The 17,114-nt window shown below is 41.7% G+C and overlaps 1 protein-coding gene across 6 annotated transcripts in view; it reads left to right on the top strand.

Moving 5' to 3' along the window:
- Fancd2 (FA complementation group D2) overlaps window positions 1-17,114 on the top strand; it is a 73,296-nt gene that overhangs the window by 50,931 nt on the left and 5,251 nt on the right. For all 6 annotated transcript variants that reach the window (XM_075983169.1, XM_075983166.1, XM_075983164.1 and 3 more), the window contains 10 exons: window positions 1,040-1,150; window positions 2,628-2,758; window positions 5,403-5,496; window positions 7,658-7,780; window positions 9,207-9,300; window positions 9,822-9,893; window positions 10,569-10,607; window positions 14,178-14,252; window positions 14,753-14,827; window positions 16,223-16,369. In XM_075983169.1, the coding sequence (XP_075839284.1) occupies window positions 1,040-1,150; window positions 2,628-2,758; window positions 5,403-5,496; window positions 7,658-7,780; window positions 9,207-9,300; window positions 9,822-9,893; window positions 10,569-10,607; window positions 14,178-14,252; window positions 14,753-14,827; window positions 16,223-16,369 (961 nt within the window). The remainder of the gene's footprint in view (window positions 1-1,039; window positions 1,151-2,627; window positions 2,759-5,402; window positions 5,497-7,657; window positions 7,781-9,206; window positions 9,301-9,821; window positions 9,894-10,568; window positions 10,608-14,177; window positions 14,253-14,752; window positions 14,828-16,222; window positions 16,370-17,114) is intronic.

The raw sequence follows: 17,114 nt of genomic DNA, 5'->3' as shown, positions 1-17,114 counted from the left end.
ATAAGGGATATAATCTTGATTAGGAAGGAAAGGTAAGGTAATTCTGAGGTAGAATCCTCAAGAGTTGACTTATTAATGCCAAGAGGAGATATAGCCTTTCTTTATTGAATCCTATGAGGCTAGACGCTGAGTTAGTAATTTGACAAAGTTAACACTGCCTTTTAGAGAAGACTGAGATGCACAGACAAAAATAAGCTCTATTGCCCTCGCAAAATAAACCTGGAGCATTGTTAGATCCATAAGAAAGTGCAATTTTGAGTGTACTTCAGATCCTTTGTGTATGTGTGTGTGTGTTTTAATTTTTTATGTGTGCAGTGTTCTTTCTGTCTGTCTGTATGCCTGCAGGCCAGAAGAGGACACCAGATCTCATTGTGGATGGTTGTGAGCCACCATGTGGGTGCTGGGAATTGAACTCAGGTTTTTGGGAAGAGCAGCCAGTGCTCTTAATCTTTGAGCCATTTCTCCAGCACTGTGTTTTGGTTTTTGGTTGGTTGGTTGGTTGGTTAGTTTTTTGTTTTGTTTTTTTCTTTTTGTTTTGTTGGTTTTTTTTCTTTTTGTTTTTCTGGAGATAGGGTTTCTCTATGTTGCTATTTCTGGCTGTCCTGGAATTCTCTCTGTAGACAAGGTTGGCCTCAAATTCAGAGATTTGCCTGCCTCTGCCTCCTAAGTGCCGGGACTAAAGGTGTTCACCACTACTACCTGGCTTACGCTTCCTTTTGCTGTTGCTGTTTTAAGACAGAATCATATTAATGCCTCAGACTAGCCTGGAACTCAACTAGGTAGCTGCATCTAGCTACACAACAGTCCTCCTACCCCAGTCTTCCAAGTACAGGCATTACTGGCAGGTGCTACCACACCCACCTACACTTCAGTTCCTAGTCTGATGCTTAGATCTGTGACTGTATTTCATGCTTAAGATCTTGAAATTCCATTTTGAAACTGTTGAATCACTGACCTAGGAAGAGGGCCAGGACCCTCAGGTACTACCCAAGTAATCTTCCTGAGATAAGCTGAACCACTTTTTCTGACTTGACTTTAGGAAAGGATTTACTCACCACTCAAACCATCATCTCCTGCACTCAGCCCTGGAGGTCCTCACAAGCCGGCTAAAGCAGGTGGAACAGAAGCAACCCTTGGAGGAACTGGTCAGGTGGGTCAGACTGTATGCTGGTATATTGGCAGAACTTTTTTTTGGAAAATATTCATTGTTAGAGTTGTGAACAAAATCTATACTTGTCTGTCACTTTCCCTTAATATATTTGTTTTTTCATGTTTTAAAGATTTATTATTTTTTTGAGACCAGGTCTCATTGTATATCTTTGTTGACCTTGGAACTCATGTTGTTAGACTGTCTTCAAACTCCCAGAGATTCACCTACCTGCCTCCTGAGTGTTGGAATTAATGGCATGCAATACCACACCCACCCTGTATAACTTAATTGTTTGTATTGTGTGTATGTGTGTATGTGTCTCTCTGTCTGTCTGTATCCTCTGTAAGAGCAGTAAGTGGTCTTAACTGCCTAGCCAACTCTCCAGCCCCTTGCTGTTTATTTATTTATTTATTTATTTTTTATTTTTTGGTTTTTCGAGACAGGGTTTCTCTGTAGCTTTGGAGCCTGTTCTGGAACTTGCTCTTGTAGACCAGCTGGCCTCGAACTCACAAGGTCCACCTGCTTCTGCTTCCCGAATGCTGGGATTAAAGGTGTGCGCCACCACCGCCCAGCTTTTCTTTTAATTTTTTTTTGAAGCAGGGTCATACTGTGTATCCTAGGCTGGCCTCAAATTCACCATTCTCCTGTTTTAGTCTCCTAGCTGTTGGGATTATAGCCACGTGTCACTACTCTCTTCTCTTAGCCAACTCTGGATTATCTAAGAACCTACTTTGTCTTCTAGAGTTTAAGGCATGTAGGGAACAACTAGTTGACACTAATTGTCAGTACTATCTCCTGTCCTGTAGTCCCCCATCACATTTTTGTGATTCAGGGTCAGCCCAGTCTTCATGAGATCTTCCTCACCACCCATAACATCCAAAAATAGCAAATAATTTATGCAGGGTTTCGTGTGGTATTCTGATGCTTGGGCTTCTCAGTATATGTGACCTCCTTAAGCCAAAATTTTGTCCACATAGCTTTTTTCTGTCCAGCTTTCTCTGTAAAAGATATGTTTCTGTTAGATTCTTGAATGAAACACAGTACTATGCTAACTATGATGCCGCAAGTCTTTTAATCACGACACTCAAGAGGCAGAGACAGGTTGATCTTTATGAGTTTGAGGCTAGCTTGGTCTACAAAGTGAGTTCCAGATCAGTCAGTGTTACATAGTGAGACCCCATCTTTAAGGAAAAAAAAAAAAAAGAAGGTACTAAAGCACCTGAAAGTGAGGTGAATTGTTTGTAATTATTTATGTTTTTGTGGGGGTGGGGGTCTGAGAACAGTTTAGAGGAGTTGGCTTTCCCTTTCTACCATTTAGTTTTCTGGGATTCAACTCAGGCTAGCCGACGTGTCAGCAGGCCTTTACCTGATGACTACAAACTACTTGGAGAAGACTCGGACGACTGGTGTGCATGTAGAAACATCTTTAATGCATGTGATGTAATGTCTGTGTCTGTTGTTTCTTGCTTCTTTACAGCCAGAGCTTCAGTTACTTGCAAAATTTCCACCACTACATTCCCAGTTTCCAGTGTGGTCTTTATCTTCTCAGACTTTTGATGGCTCTTCTGGAGAAATCTGCAGTACCTACCCAGAAGAAAGAAAAACTTGGTGATGGTCCCAGATCCCTTTTTTGAGAAGGGGGGGGGGATATGAATAGGGTTAATATCTTACACTTGTAAATTTGGTGTTTCCTAGAACTTTGAGTATTTATTACATGAAAATCCCGCAAAATCATGGACATGCCCTCTTGCTTCACCAAAGAGACCGTTTTCTCAGAAAGGACTATGTCACTGCTTACTGTAACTTTGGTTAGATTAATTGATTAATGGTGTAGGAGACCCTTCTATATTTGTGTTGCTTTCACTGGTTATTAAGGAAACTGCCTTGGCCTAGTTTATAGGGCGGAACTCAGGTAGGCAGGGAAGACAGAACAGAATTCTGGGAGGAAGAAAGCAGAGACAGGCAAATGCCATGGTTCTCCTGGGACGCTGGTTAGACTCATGCGGGTAAGCCACAGTCAAGTGGCAATACACATTAATGGAGATGAGTTAAACTAATATGTGAGAGTTAGCCAATAAGAAGCTAAAGATAATGGGCCAGGCAGTGTTTTAATTAATACAATTTCTGTGTAGTTATTTTGGGGGTTAAGCTAGTTGGGCAGCAGGACACAGCCCGCCTCTCAACCTACAACAGATTAGTTTCTTTTTTTAATTAATTAGATTTTTTTTCCCAATAAGATATTTATTTTATATGTATGAGTGTTTCACCTTCATGTATATCATATATTATTGAAGAATAGAAGTGGGCATTGGCTCCCCTATAACTGGAGTTACAGACAGTTGTGAGCTGCCTAGTGGGTGCTGGGAAACCAGCCCAGGTCCTCTGGAAAATCAGCAAGTACTCTTAACCACTGAGCCATCTCTCCAGCACCAAATTTTCTTTTTTTGTACTTGAAATTAAACCCAGTGCCAACCTGTTGAGCTTCACATGACATCCTTGATCATTTACTATCTAACTTTGTTTGTCTTTAGCCCTTTTTCCTCAGTCCTTAATTACTTTGTTTATCTTTAGATTTTTTTCTTTTCTTTCTTTCTTTCTTTCTTTCTTTCTTTCTTTCTTTCTTTTTTTCCCTTTCTTTTGTTTGTTTCTTTTCAACTCAGGGTTTCTCCAGATAGCCCTGACTGTCCTGGAACTCAGAGATCTGTCTGCTTCTGCCCTCTGAGTACTGGCATTAAAGGTGTGAGTCACCACTTCCTGGCTGACTTTTTATTTTTATTTTATTTTATTTTATTTTTTATATTTATTTATTTATTATGTATACAATATTCTGTCTGTGTGTGTCTGCAGGCCAGAAGAGGGAACCAAACCTCATTACAGATGGTTGTGAGCTACCATGTGGTTGCTGGGAATTGAACTCATGACCTTTGGAAGAGCAGACAATGCTCTTAACCACTGAGCCATTTCTCCAGCCCCCGACTTTTTATTTTTATTATTATTATTTTTTATGTATGCAATGTTCTACCTGCAGGCACCAGATCTCATTACAGATGATTGTGAACCATCATGTGGTTGCTGGGAATTGAACTCAAGACCTCTGGAAGACCAGCCAATGCTCTTAACCTCTAGGCTAGCCTTTTTTTTTTTTTAAAGACAAGGTTTTGCTATGTATTTCAGGCTAACATATAGCCTGAACTCTATATAGATTAGGCTAAGCTTGGACTTGTAGCAATCCTCCCTTCCTCTTACTCCCAAGTACTAGAGTTATAGACATGTGCTACCATACCCTGCATAAGTTGTAATAATCTGCTTCCTTCTTGTTTTAGATACTTACATACTCTTTATTGCTATGATAAGACACTGAGACCAAGGCAACTTATACAAGAGTTTGTTGAGCTTACACTTTCAGAGGGTTGGAGTCTATGGCCATCATAGTGAGCACCATGCCTCCCTAGGGGCCAGAATTTAGGACCTTCTCTTTAATTATCCTTTATCATAGTTATTGTATGTCCCAGTTTGGGCACAATAGAAAGCAAGATTAAAATGTGAAAGACATCTTTTTCCTATATTAAGAGTAGGGTTTGCTCTAAAACAGGTGGCCATGTTTTTGTGCTTTAGGACAGGGTCATTAAGTAGAGTATACTTAGTTTTAGACAAATGATTTTATTTATGGCAGTTGGGTTAATAGAACAGGAACAAATTAGCTTTTTAAACATTGTTTTTTAGGCCAGGGCTGGTGCTATCTGCCTATAATTCCAGTACCCTGAAGGCTGAAGGAAAATTGTGAGTTTGAGACTAGTACAGTATACAATGAGATTGTCATTTTTCTTTTCTTTTCTTTTCTTTTCTTTTTTTTTTTGAAGCTCAGGAGATGGTTGGCAGTGTCTCTTCTGCAGCCCCAATAGTTTCCAATAGTTTTCCCTCCTCAGTCTCACCAGTGCTGGGATTATAGATGTGACCAATTAGACTCAACTAACAATTGTGTTTTTAAATGGACAGGCACCAAAGCTACACAGAGAAACCCTGTCTCAAAAAAAAAAAAAAAAAAAGCACTTGTTCTTGCGAAGGACCTGGGTTCAATTCCCAATTCCCAATTCCCAGCACCAGGTATACATGTATGTACATGCAGGTACACATGTAGGCACAGTACTCTTATGAATAAAATAAATCTAAAAAACTTTTTTTTAAAAAAAAAAAAAAGGAATGAGGTTGATTTATCAAGAATGGAATGCTTTTTGTCTTATTTCCCAAACAGCCTCCCTGGCCAAACAACTGCTCTGTCGTGCATGGCCTCATGGGGAAAGAGAGAAGAACACCAATTTTAATGATCACCTGCATGATTTGCTTTGGTAAGATATTTACTTTCTTCCAGGGAGCCAGATTGCATTTTCCATTTTACTGTTATTGGGATCCGTCATCTGGTTAGGGACTGAGTCATGACCTCTCTTAGGGGAACTTGAGAGCAAATGGTTTATTTATTTATTTCTTTATTTATTTATTTATTTATTTTTTGGTTTTTCGAGACAGGGTTTCTCTGTGGTTTTGGAGCCTGTCCTGGAACTAGCTCTTGTAGACCAGGCTGGTCTCGAACTCACAGAGATCCGCCTGCCTCTGCCTCCCGAGTGCTGGGATTAAAGGCGTGCGCCACCACCGCCCGGCCGAGCAAATGGTTTAGAATGAACATAATTTAGAGTTTGGATCCTAAGATGCTTTCCTTCTGCTGGCTGCTGTTAGCTAATTCCTTACAACAATCCAATTAGAGAGAATAGAGTAGTGTCCTTCCTTGTTGACAGTGAATCAGATACACTTATTGCCCATCGTGTCTAGTCGTATCTGTTACTTCCAGCGTGTCTAGCTGAAGACAGGCTTGAACTTCTGTTCCTTCTGCCTCTACCCCCTGAGTGCTGTAGTTCCAGTGTGCTCCATCCAGCTGGCTCTTTGTGTTTCCATTTTTTAATTTATCATATAGGTGTTTTGCCTGCATGTCTTTGCACCATGTGTATGCACTGGCGTCAGAGGTGAGAGAAGGTCATCATATCCTAGAACTGGAGCTTTGGGTGTTTGTAAGCCACTAAGTGCTGAGAATTGGCCCTGAGTCCTATGGAAGAGCAGTAGTGTTCTTAACTGCTGAGCCACCTCTCCAGCCCTTAACTGTTTCTAATTGAAACTTAATTTAGCACTCCTCAAATCTCTTGAGTTCAAGGCCAACCTGGTCTAAGGAGCAAGTTCCAGGATGTCCAGAAAAACCCTGTCTTGAAAAACAAAAACAAAGTGAATGTCACCAGAGTTACATAGGGAGAGAAAGGGAAATTTATTTGAAAACTTAATACATGTAGCTTCCCATGAAGTTTTTTGGTTTTTTGTTTTGTTTTTTTGCTTTAGAAAAGTTTATTATTGAGACTAGAGAAGTGGCTCAACAATTAAGAGCACTGACTACTCTTCCAGAAGACCAGGGTTAAATTCCCAGCACTCACATGAAATCCACAACTATCTGCAACTCCAGTTCCAAGGGATATGGCATACACACATACACACACACACACACACACACACACACACACACACACACACACACACACACGGGGCGGGGGGCAAAACACCAACGCACATAAAATAAACCTTCAAAAGAAAGAAGAAAAAAGTTTATTTATCAATCATTTTGGTTTGATTTTTTTGATTTTTGTTTTTGAGACAGGGTTTCTCTGTAGCTTTGGAGCCTGTCCTGAAACTTACTTGGTAGACCAGACTGGCCTTGAGAACTCATGGAGATCCACCTATCTCTGCCCCCCGAGTGCTGGGATTAAAGGCACGCACCACCACTGCCCAGCTAAAAAGTTTATTATTGTTGGTGATGTGTATTTACTAGCTCTTTTGTTCTAATGTGTTTAACAGTGCTGTACCTGAGTTCCTGTATCATACCTTGAATTTCCTTTTCTCTTATGTGTGTGTGTGTGAGAGAGAGAAAGACAGGCAGACTGACAGACAGTAACAGAGAGAGACTGAGATTGGAGTTTCCCAGCTCACCTTGAACTCATTCTGTAACCAAAGCTGGCCTTGAACTTGGGATCCTCCTGCCTCTAACAGCCCAAGTGACTGAGAGTCCAGACATATGCCACCAGGCTTGACTCCATGTCTTGAACTTCTACAACTCTGGAAATTGACTACTCACCATCTGATCTGGTTCTAACAATAGGGTAATGCTGATTGCTTTTTGTTCTTTCCTTCATGGATTTCCGTAGAGTACGTATAGATACTGAATATAGTTGCAGGTGGTTACTGTGTTAGTCAGCTTTCCACCACTGACTATATTTCTGAGAAAATGAGCGTCAAAGAGGGGAGATTTGTTTGGGTTTCTGATCATTTGCCTCCATTGTCTGTGCACCTGGTAAGGAGATGCAGGACCTAGGAAGGGAGCTGGTGTTAAAGCAAACATTCTTACATAGTAGCCAGTAAGCAGGGCAGATAGTAATTCTATAATGTGTGTCCCTCCTCTTCTGACACTTTGCAAAGCATCTACCTGGAGCACACAGACAATATCCTGAAGGCCATAGAGGAGATCGCTGGTGTTGGTGTCCCAGAGCTGGTCAATGCACCGAAAGATGGATCTTCTTCTACATTCCCTACTCTGACCAGGTAAGGGAGTTCTTGCTCCATTGTCCTCCATGTAATTCTCGTCTAGAGGGTAAACTCACCTACTCCTTTGGCAGCAAAAATCTTACTGTGAAGAGCCCGCGATCCAGGTGTATTCTTTACTTTTCCCATCACTGATAAAATATCTAACAAAAGCAATCTGAAAAGGGGAAGGGCTTATTTTAGGTCACAGTCAGTCCATTGTGGCAGCTGAGTATGGTGTTGAGATATGCTCCATCACTTGCCACTTAGTGGCAAGAGTTTGGGGATGCAACTTGTTCACATGACTAAACAGGAGCTAGAGTAAAGAGACCAGAATCAGGGTCAGGTGTTCCCTTCCAAAGCCTACCCACTCCACCGGCCAGGCCTACTTTGCAAAGGCTCTCTACATCCTTCAAAAGAGCACTATTGGCCGTGTTCAAATCATGAGCTTGTGGGGTATTTCAGGTTTAAACCATTCACAGGGTGAGTAAAAAGGATCTCATGGAGGAATGTAGTATCACTACTTGAGGTTTCACAGATAAAGAACTACGGTTTGTGCTTTTATCCTTTAAACTTAAGACTCATGCTAAGGTTGTAGCCCACTGGCAGTGCATACTTAGCATGTGGGAGGCCTGGGGTCATCTCCCAACACACTAAAATTAATAAAAATGAGACTTAAGACCATTTTCTAATACTTTAACCACCTTGAAAAACAGTTGATTATTGTACCTAATGGTTTTGTGTCTTATGGTACCAATGGTTACCTTGTACTTATAAAGTCATTCCAGTTTATCAGACATCTTCATCTTGTTTCCTGGGAGGTAGAGGTATCATTACCACTGTTTTACTTGAGGAAAATGAAGGTTAGAAAGACTTTCTTCCACTTATAGTCAGTGAAGGGAACACAGCCACAGTTTACACTTGGCTTCCCTGCTCTTTCACTGCTACTGCAGTGAAAAGAGGTATCAAGGTACCTTGACCTGTGTCAAGGTATCACTTCTCCAAGCTAACTCCATTGTCTCATAGGCCATTCGCTTTGGCTCCTCTCTGTGTGTTCTCTCTCTCTGGTGTCATCTATTTTAGGCTAGCCTCAAACTCCCTGTGTAGTTTAGGATGACCTTAAACCTCCAGTTCTGGTGCTTTCACTTCCTCCTTAGTGTTTTGATTGCAGGCGTGCATCACCGTGCCCACGCGTGTGTGCTGAATCCCGCATACAGTAGGGTGGGTAAGCACAGCACTCTTATCTATTGAACTACGTCCCAGTCCCCTGGCTCATGTTTAATTCTTTCCATTCCCCTCTTTCAGTGGACCTTAGTGAAAAAGAAAACATTCGGAGACAGGTGGAAATGAGTGGTGCTCTCCTGACTTCTTCCCGCGGGCAGCTTCCTAGAAGCTTTTTGTAAACAGTGCATTGTGTGAGTGAATGTTCATGCCTCTCGCCCTATAGGCACACCTTCGTCATTTTCTTCCGTGTGATGATGGCTGAACTCGAGAAGACAGTGAAAGGTCTTCAGGCTGGCACAGCAACAGATTCACAGCAGGTGCTTCAGGCATTGCTCTCAAAAAGAAATGACCGTTGGTTAAATGGGCATTGTTAATTCTTTTATCTCTTGGGTATAGTTTCTCCTAAGCGGTTTCCTTTCAGTTACCAAGATCTAGGAGTTCTTTCAAACAGCTTCTGGTTTGATTTTCTTTTCCTTCTAGTTGGAGGTGAGAATTGAGCTCCCCTTACTTTTTCTATTAGCCACTTCCCACATGGCTTAAAGAGCACCAAGCCTGTTTGAGATGCTATGGGTCTTGGCAGCCTCCCAGTCAGAGTTGAGTAGACAGGGGCTACCCAAAGACTCAGAAGCCAGAGATGTGATGGCCAGCAGAAGCTTTTACCTACTTGACAGTAACTGATTTGCTGTGAGGTGCTCTGATGTCTTCATAGTGTATGTGTGAGCCTCTGATGAGTGAACTGATTGCCACATCTCTGAAGAAGGGATAATGAACCAGCTGTGTTAGTGGGAAGGCAGCAGAAGTATTTGGCTGTGACTGGGACCTGTTTGTCTGTCTCCAGGTTCATGAAAAGAAGCTCCTGTATTGGAACATGGCTGTTCGAGACTTCAGTATCCTCATCAATTTGATGAAAGTATGGGGGCCTTGACCTGCCTTCCCAGCTGACCCTGACTCGACAGCTCTGCTTTCCAGAATCACCTCCTTGCTGTTCTCCTGACCCTTCCATGACCCCCTACTCATTCTGGGCAACTCTTTCTTCTAGCCACTATGACTGTCCCCGTCCTCCTCCTCTCGTTTTTGTTTGTTTGGGTTTGATTTTTTTGTTTTGGGGTGTTTTGGTTTTTTTTTTTTTGCCTATATAATAATAATATTTTACTACCTGTCATTGCCCCATTTTTTCCCCTCTTGCCTTAGGTCCTTTGATCTGACTACACTCCCAACTCTGATTGCCTTTATTGTCGTCAAACACAGTTTTTTCTACGACTGGATTATGCACAGGCTGCTCTATCAGCTCAAAATGTCATTCCCTCTTCTCCATCTTATAAACTCTTTCTTAAAGTTTCAGATCAAAGTGCCTCTAATGCTATCTTTTCAACATCCTCAGTTTGAATCAATTCCTTGATCCCCTTTGCTCCTTTCTTGCTCTCTTGGATTTAAGTTATGAGAGTTTCTTGCTCTATAATTACCTTTCTGTTACACTGTTGGCATGCCTTCTTCATTTTAGAACTATGATGTTCTAAGGGGCAAAAGGCTGGACTACTCAAAGGAGCCGACCTCAGTTTTGGATTCTTGTCTTTCTCCTGTCTAGGTATTTGACAGTTATCCTGTTCTGCACGTGTGTTTAAAGGTACGAGATTTCCTCGGCTTTGTTCAATGTATTCCTGTGGGTCATTTCAGAGGGACCTCAGATGAAGAGAATTGCTTTATACCTCTTTTACATGCCAGAGTCTGTGCTAATAGATTTTTCAAGGAAGACAATGGGTAATATTTTCTACAGTAGTTGGAAGCAATTTTCTTATGAGTTGGAGAATTTTTGGTTAAAATATTAGAACTAGGTTGAAGGCCTACAGAGTAGCTGAATTTAAGAGCCAGGTGGGCCTGGTGGCATATACCTTTAATCCTAGAACTTGACAGGCAGAAGCAAGTGAATCCCGGTGAGCTTAAGTTCAGCCTGGTCTTCTCAGGTCAGCTAGGGCTCCATAGTGAGACCCTACCTCAAACCAGCCAACAAACCAAAAGAGCATACTCACCCTCACCCTCCCGCCAGTGCTTTTAGGTAGTGGAGGAGGAGCTATGGATGGACCCCCCCCCCTTTTTTTTAGTGTATTTTTTTTAATATTTTTTTTATTATGTATACAATATTCTGTCTGTGTGTATGTCTGCAGGCCAGAAGAGGGCACCAGACCCCATTACAGATGGTTGTGAGCTACCATGTGGTTGCTGGGAATTGAACTCAGGACCTTTGGAAGAGCAGGCAATGCTCTTAACCTCTGAGCCATCTTTCCAGCCCTAGTGTATTTTTTTAATTGATATTTATTAAGCTCTACCTTTTTCTCTTCTTCCCTCCCCTCCCCACTTCAACCCTCCCAATTTCCTCAGGAGATCTTGTCTTTTTCTACTTTCTACTTCCCATGTAGATTAGATCTATGTAAGTCTCTCTTAGTGTCTTCATTATTGTCTAAGTTCTCTGGGATTGTGGTTTGTAGGCTGGTTTTCTTTGTTTCATGTTTAAAGCCACCTATGAGTGAGTACATGTGATAATTGTCTTTCTGTGTCTAGGTTACCTCACTCAAAATAATGTTTTCTAGTTCCATCCATTTTCCTGCATAATTCAAGATGGCATTATTTTTTCTGCTGTATGGTACTCCATTGTGTAAATGTACCACATTTTCCTTATCCATTCTTCGTTGAGGGGCATCTAGGTTGTTTCCAGGTTTTGGCTATGACAAACAATGCTGCTATGAACATAGTTGAGCACATGTCCTTGTGGCACGATTGAGCATCCTTTGGATATATACCCAAAAGTAGTATTATTGGGTCTTGAGGAAGGTTGTTTCCTAATTTCCTGAGAAATCGCCACACTGACATCCAAAGGGGCTGTGCCAGCTTGCATTCCCACCAGCAATGCAGAAGTGTTCCCTTTTCCCCACAACTTCTCCAGCATAAGTTGTCATCAGTGTTTTTGATCTTGGCCATTCTTACAGGTGTAAGATGGAATCTCAGAATTGTTTTGATTTGCATTTCTCTGATGACTAAGGATATTGAATATTTCCTTAAGTGTCTTTCAGCTATTTTAGATTCCTCTGTTGAGAGTTCTCTGTTTAGGTCTGTACTCTCATTTTTTTTTATTGGATTATTTGTTCTTTTGATGACCAGTTTCTTGAGTTCTTTGTTTATTTTGGAGATCAGACCTCTGTCTGAAGTGGGGTTGGTAAAGATCTTTTCCCATTCTGTAGACTGTCGTTTTGTCTTGTTGATTGTGTCCTTTGCTTTACAGAAGCTTTTCAGTTTCAGGAGGTTCCATTTATTAATTGTTTCTCTCAGTGTCTGTGCTGCTTGGGTGCTATTTAGGAAGTGGTTCCCTGTGCCAATGGGTTCAAGTGTACTTCCCACTTTCTCTTCTATAAGGTTCAGTGTGGCTGGCTTTATATTGAAGTCTTTGATCCATTTGGACTTGAGTTTTGTGCATGGTGATAGATATGGGTCTATTTTCATTCTTCTACATGTTGATATTCAGTTATGCCAGCACCACTTGTTAAATATGCTTTCTTTTTTCCATTTGATATTTTTTGCTTTCTTGTCAAAAATCAGATTTTCAAAGATGTGTGGATTGATATCCGGGTCTTCTATTCGGTTCCATTGGTCCTCCTGTCTATTCTTATGCCTCCACAAGTTCTTTTATTGTATAGGATTGTTTTGGCTATCCTGGGTTTTTTGCTTTTCCAAATGAAGTTTAGTACCGTTCTTTCAAGGTCTTTGAAGAATTTTGCTGGGATTTTGATGGGCATTACGTTGAATCTGTTGACTTTTCTTTTTTAAGTTATTTTTATTATTTTCAACTATGTGCATGTGTGTGTAACTATGTGTGTATGGACATGTGAGTGCAGGTGTCCACAGAAGTCAGAGATCCTGGGTACCCTAGAGCTGGAATTAGAGGTGATTATGACCTGATGATCCTCTGGATTTCCTCCATGTCCAGTAGTGAGAGGGGAATGTTGAAGTCTCCCACTATTAGTGTGTGGGGTTTAATGTATAATATAAGCTTTAGAAGTGTTTCTTTCACATATGAGGGTGCCCTTGTATTTGGGGCATACATGTTCAGAATTGAGATTTCCTCTTGATGGATTTTTCCTGTGACTAATATGAAATGACCTTCTTTCTCTCTTTTGACTGATTTTAGCTTGAAGTCTATTTTGTTAGATATTAGGATAGCTACACCTGCTTGGTTCTTAGATCCATTTGATTGGTATTTTTTTTCCCAACCCTTTACTCTAAGACAATGTCTGTCTTTGAGGTTGAGATGCATCTCTTGTATGCAGAAGAGGGATGGATTCTGCTTTCGTATCCAATCTATTGGCCTGTGCCTTTTTATGGGTGAGTTGAGTCCATTTACATTAAGTGATATTAATGACCAGTGATTGCTATCTCCTGTTAATTTAGTTTTCATCGTTGGTGGTGTTAATTTGTGCGTTTTTTTCTTCTTTGGGAGGTTCCCCCTTTTAAAGTCTTGTAAGGCTCAAGGCTTTGGGTGTTGCTCAGTTATAGAAGACCTGCTTGGTGTGTGCAAAGCCCCAAGTTCAGTTCTTTGCTCCACGAGACGAGCGTGTGATGTGGTTTGAATGTGGGGTTGATATTCTGACTGTTGTATCACCCTTCCCTTCTCCTTTGTGATTTCTATGCCTGCCCTAGAATTGATGGTAAGCTCAAAAGGAATATGATGGGGAGAACACGTCTTCCCTACTCTTGGTATCTTCTTCCAAGTACATGGTACCCCATTCTTGGTATCTTGTGGCTTTCCCTCTTCTTCAGTCTGCCGTGGTCCAGTGCAGGAGATGAGTGTACTGGAGGAATAATGTGATTGGAAACACGCCATGTGTTTCCTTGGTCCTCTCAGTTTCTTCTTTTGAATGAATTATACTCAGGGGAATGGAGATCAGCTGCTGCTCGTGTTCTCAGAGCAGAACAAGGGCTCTGGCCATTGTCTGTGTCTAAGTACAAGAGTCCACTTAATTCTGGAACTACTTTATATAGCAGGCGTGTTTGCTTTTCAACTTCAGTTACATCCTCCAAATTAACTTTTTGAACCACTCCCAATTTATTTTTAATGTATACAAGTTAGTGGCCTATGCTGCCTCATCTGAGGGCTTTTCAAGTAAAAGTCCTCAGCCGGAGTTCAGCACTGTGTTTCTCTCTTCAGTATGGACGTCACTTTGTGGAAGCATTTCTGAAGCAGTGTATGCCCCTCCTCGACTTCAGCTTTCGGAAACATCGGGTAAGAACTGAGAGCAGAGCCAGTTGCCAGGGTTCTCTGTGGCTATTTCTCAGTGGGGGCTGGGGCTTCAGTAATCTGTTGCCTACATTCAGAGCAGCAGTTTTAAATGACACCATGCCAGCTGTAGCCAGAAGTGCCCAGAGAAGCTGAGGCAGTCAAATCACTCTGTTCAGACCCACCTCTACACTTCTCTCCAATCTTTGGGCTTATTCCCTTTAACGTGTACTTCATTGTGTTGCTCTACACCAGGCTCTTCTGTGCAGTGTCTCTGCAAATACTTTAGAAGCCACTTGAGCTATAAAATAGGCTTGGTAGACTTTTAAAGCCAATTAGCAGTAAGTATTCAGCATTCCCAACTGAGGGCCAGACTCAGTAATTATTAGCATAGGCTGGGACCTACAGAGTTTATCCTCCTTGGAGCCCCTGCTGCAAGAACATATTGCATCTGAAATAACATTAGAATGTTAAACCAGAACATTTATAAATTTTATTGTTGTTAGGAAGATGTTCTGAGCTTGCTGGAAACCCTTCAGCTGAACACAAGGCTTCTTCATCACCTTTGTGGACATTCCAAGGTAAGAGATGTCTCATTATGAAGCATATCCATCTATGGCCTGAAAGTCAGTCTTTCTGCTGAGATTGTGACATAGGCCACCAGACCTAGCTTTCAACCCTGTGTCCAAGCAGTTTATTTAGAGTCAGCAAATCCTTTGTTACTAGATGAGTCTGGCAGTTACCTAAAGAGAAAATTTTGAATTTAGGCCCAAATTCTAAATTTGGACTCAAGTGTAGTGCTGAGATATATAATCCCAGTACTTACTTAGAGGCTGACTGGCCTAGGCTACATGGAAGACACTGTCTCAGAACAAATCCACAAACCAAAGTCCACTTCATGGGGTAAGAGAATATAGAACACTCCCAGATGAGTACCCTTTTACAAAGGGCTTCTGTTTCTGTGATGAAACACCATGACCAAAAGCAAGTTGGGAGGAAAGAGTTTATTTAGTATGCATATCCTTTGAAACCTGGGCAGGAACCTGGAGTCAGGAACTGATAGAGAAGCCATGCTTACTGACTTACTCCTTGTAGCTTGCTCAGCCTGCTTTCTTATAGAACTCAAGACTACCAACTCAGGGGTAGCCCCGCCCTTAATGGGCTAAACCCTCTCGCATCAGTTACTAATTAATAAAATGCCCTATATACTTCCTGCAGTGCAGTCTTATGGAAGCATTTTCTTGATTGAGGTTCCCTCCTTTCAGGTGACCCTAGCTTGTGTCAAGTTGACATAAAACTAGCCAGCACACAGAGAGAACTGTTTGGTGGGAACTGCTGGAGTATTCCCAACCAGGCATCTTAGAACGTTTGAGCTACACGACTTGGTTGTCTCCTGTGAGAATATCTGAGTGTTACAGGTCTTCTCTAAGTCAGGTCTCATGGTCCATGTTTTTAATTCCAGCACTTGAAAGGCAGAGCAGATGGGTCTCTGTGACTTCAAGGCCAGCCTGATCCATGTAGTTTCCAAAACAGCCAGGGCTACATAGTGAGACTCTGGAGGGTGAGGGGATCCAATAGCAGCAACAACAAAATAACCCTCCAATTGATGCTGCTGATCTCTTGTCGTTTGAAGGAACATAGAAACAGTGGTGGCTTCTGTGGTACCTGGCAAACCAAACGATTCTTTGAGCCATTTCTTAAAGTTGACCAGAGCTAAATATCATTATATACACCTTGAAGTAATTTGCTGATGATTAGTCAACAGAGCTCATACCAGGCACCTAGAGGTGCTGGTGGTGTGTCTTTTAGTTCTGAGTTTTTAGCTGACATTCTTTTTGGAGTACTCATCAAACTAGTACTGTTTGATGGACCATGTCTCTGGACCATATTGGCTAGGCATATCCTCTTATTCTTCAGGTATGACACGTTCAGACATGAAACATGATGACAGAGCTGGATGATTTCTTTCTCTTCAGATTCACCAGGACACAAGACTCACCAAACATGTGCCTTTACTCAAAAAGTCCCTGGAGCTGTTAGTTTGCAGAGTCAAAGCCATGCTTGTCCTCAACAATTGTAGAGAGGCTTTCTGGTTGGGTACTCTCAAAAACCGAGACTTACAGGTAAGCCTGAAGTTATTAGTTATGGACTCCTACACCCATTCTTTTTTTTTTTTTAATTTTTTTTTAGATTTATTTATTCATTATGTATACAACATTCCTTCCATGTATGCTTGCATGCCAGAAGAGGACACCACATCTCATTATAGATGGCTGTGAGCCACCATGTGGTTGCTGGGAATTGAACTCAGGACCTCTGGAAGAGCAGTCAGTGCTCTTAACCTCTGAGCCATCTCTCCAGCCCTCCTACACCATTCTTACACCAGAAGAAATACTAAAGAGGTCACCCAGACCTTGTTCTCCTAATAAGACTGCTTTTAATCTGGCCTGGTGGCACAGACTTGTAACCCAACTACCTTGAAGTCTGAGGAAGGATTACAAGTTTAAGTTTGCCCATCTACAAAGTGAGTTCAAGACCATTCTGGGCAATTTAGCAAAACTGTCAACAAAATTAAAAGTAAATAGAGGAGCCGGGCAATGGTAGTACACGCCTTTAATGTGTGTAACTCCAGTTTAGGGATCCAACCCCCTTTACATGCCTCCATGGGCCTGCATTTGAAGAGGTCTAATTTAACATTAGTGCAGCCATGACAGCCTGCAGACTAAGACTGGGACTAGGCCTCATCCTGACAATAACCAGGAAAAGCCACAGACTGTACCCTGTGAGGGACCAGTCAGAGTTGAGACAAACAAGTACTACATGCTCCAGAACATTAAGGATAGCGTACCTAACTTAGATGTAGGTTGC

Source organism: Microtus pennsylvanicus, chromosome 8 (genome assembly GCF_037038515.1).
Source record: "Microtus pennsylvanicus isolate mMicPen1 chromosome 8, mMicPen1.hap1, whole genome shotgun sequence".
Taxonomy (NCBI): domain Eukaryota; kingdom Metazoa; phylum Chordata; class Mammalia; order Rodentia; family Cricetidae; genus Microtus; species Microtus pennsylvanicus.
The sequence above is the reverse complement of the archived record's forward strand: the minus strand, read 5'-3'. Positions and strand labels throughout refer to the sequence as shown.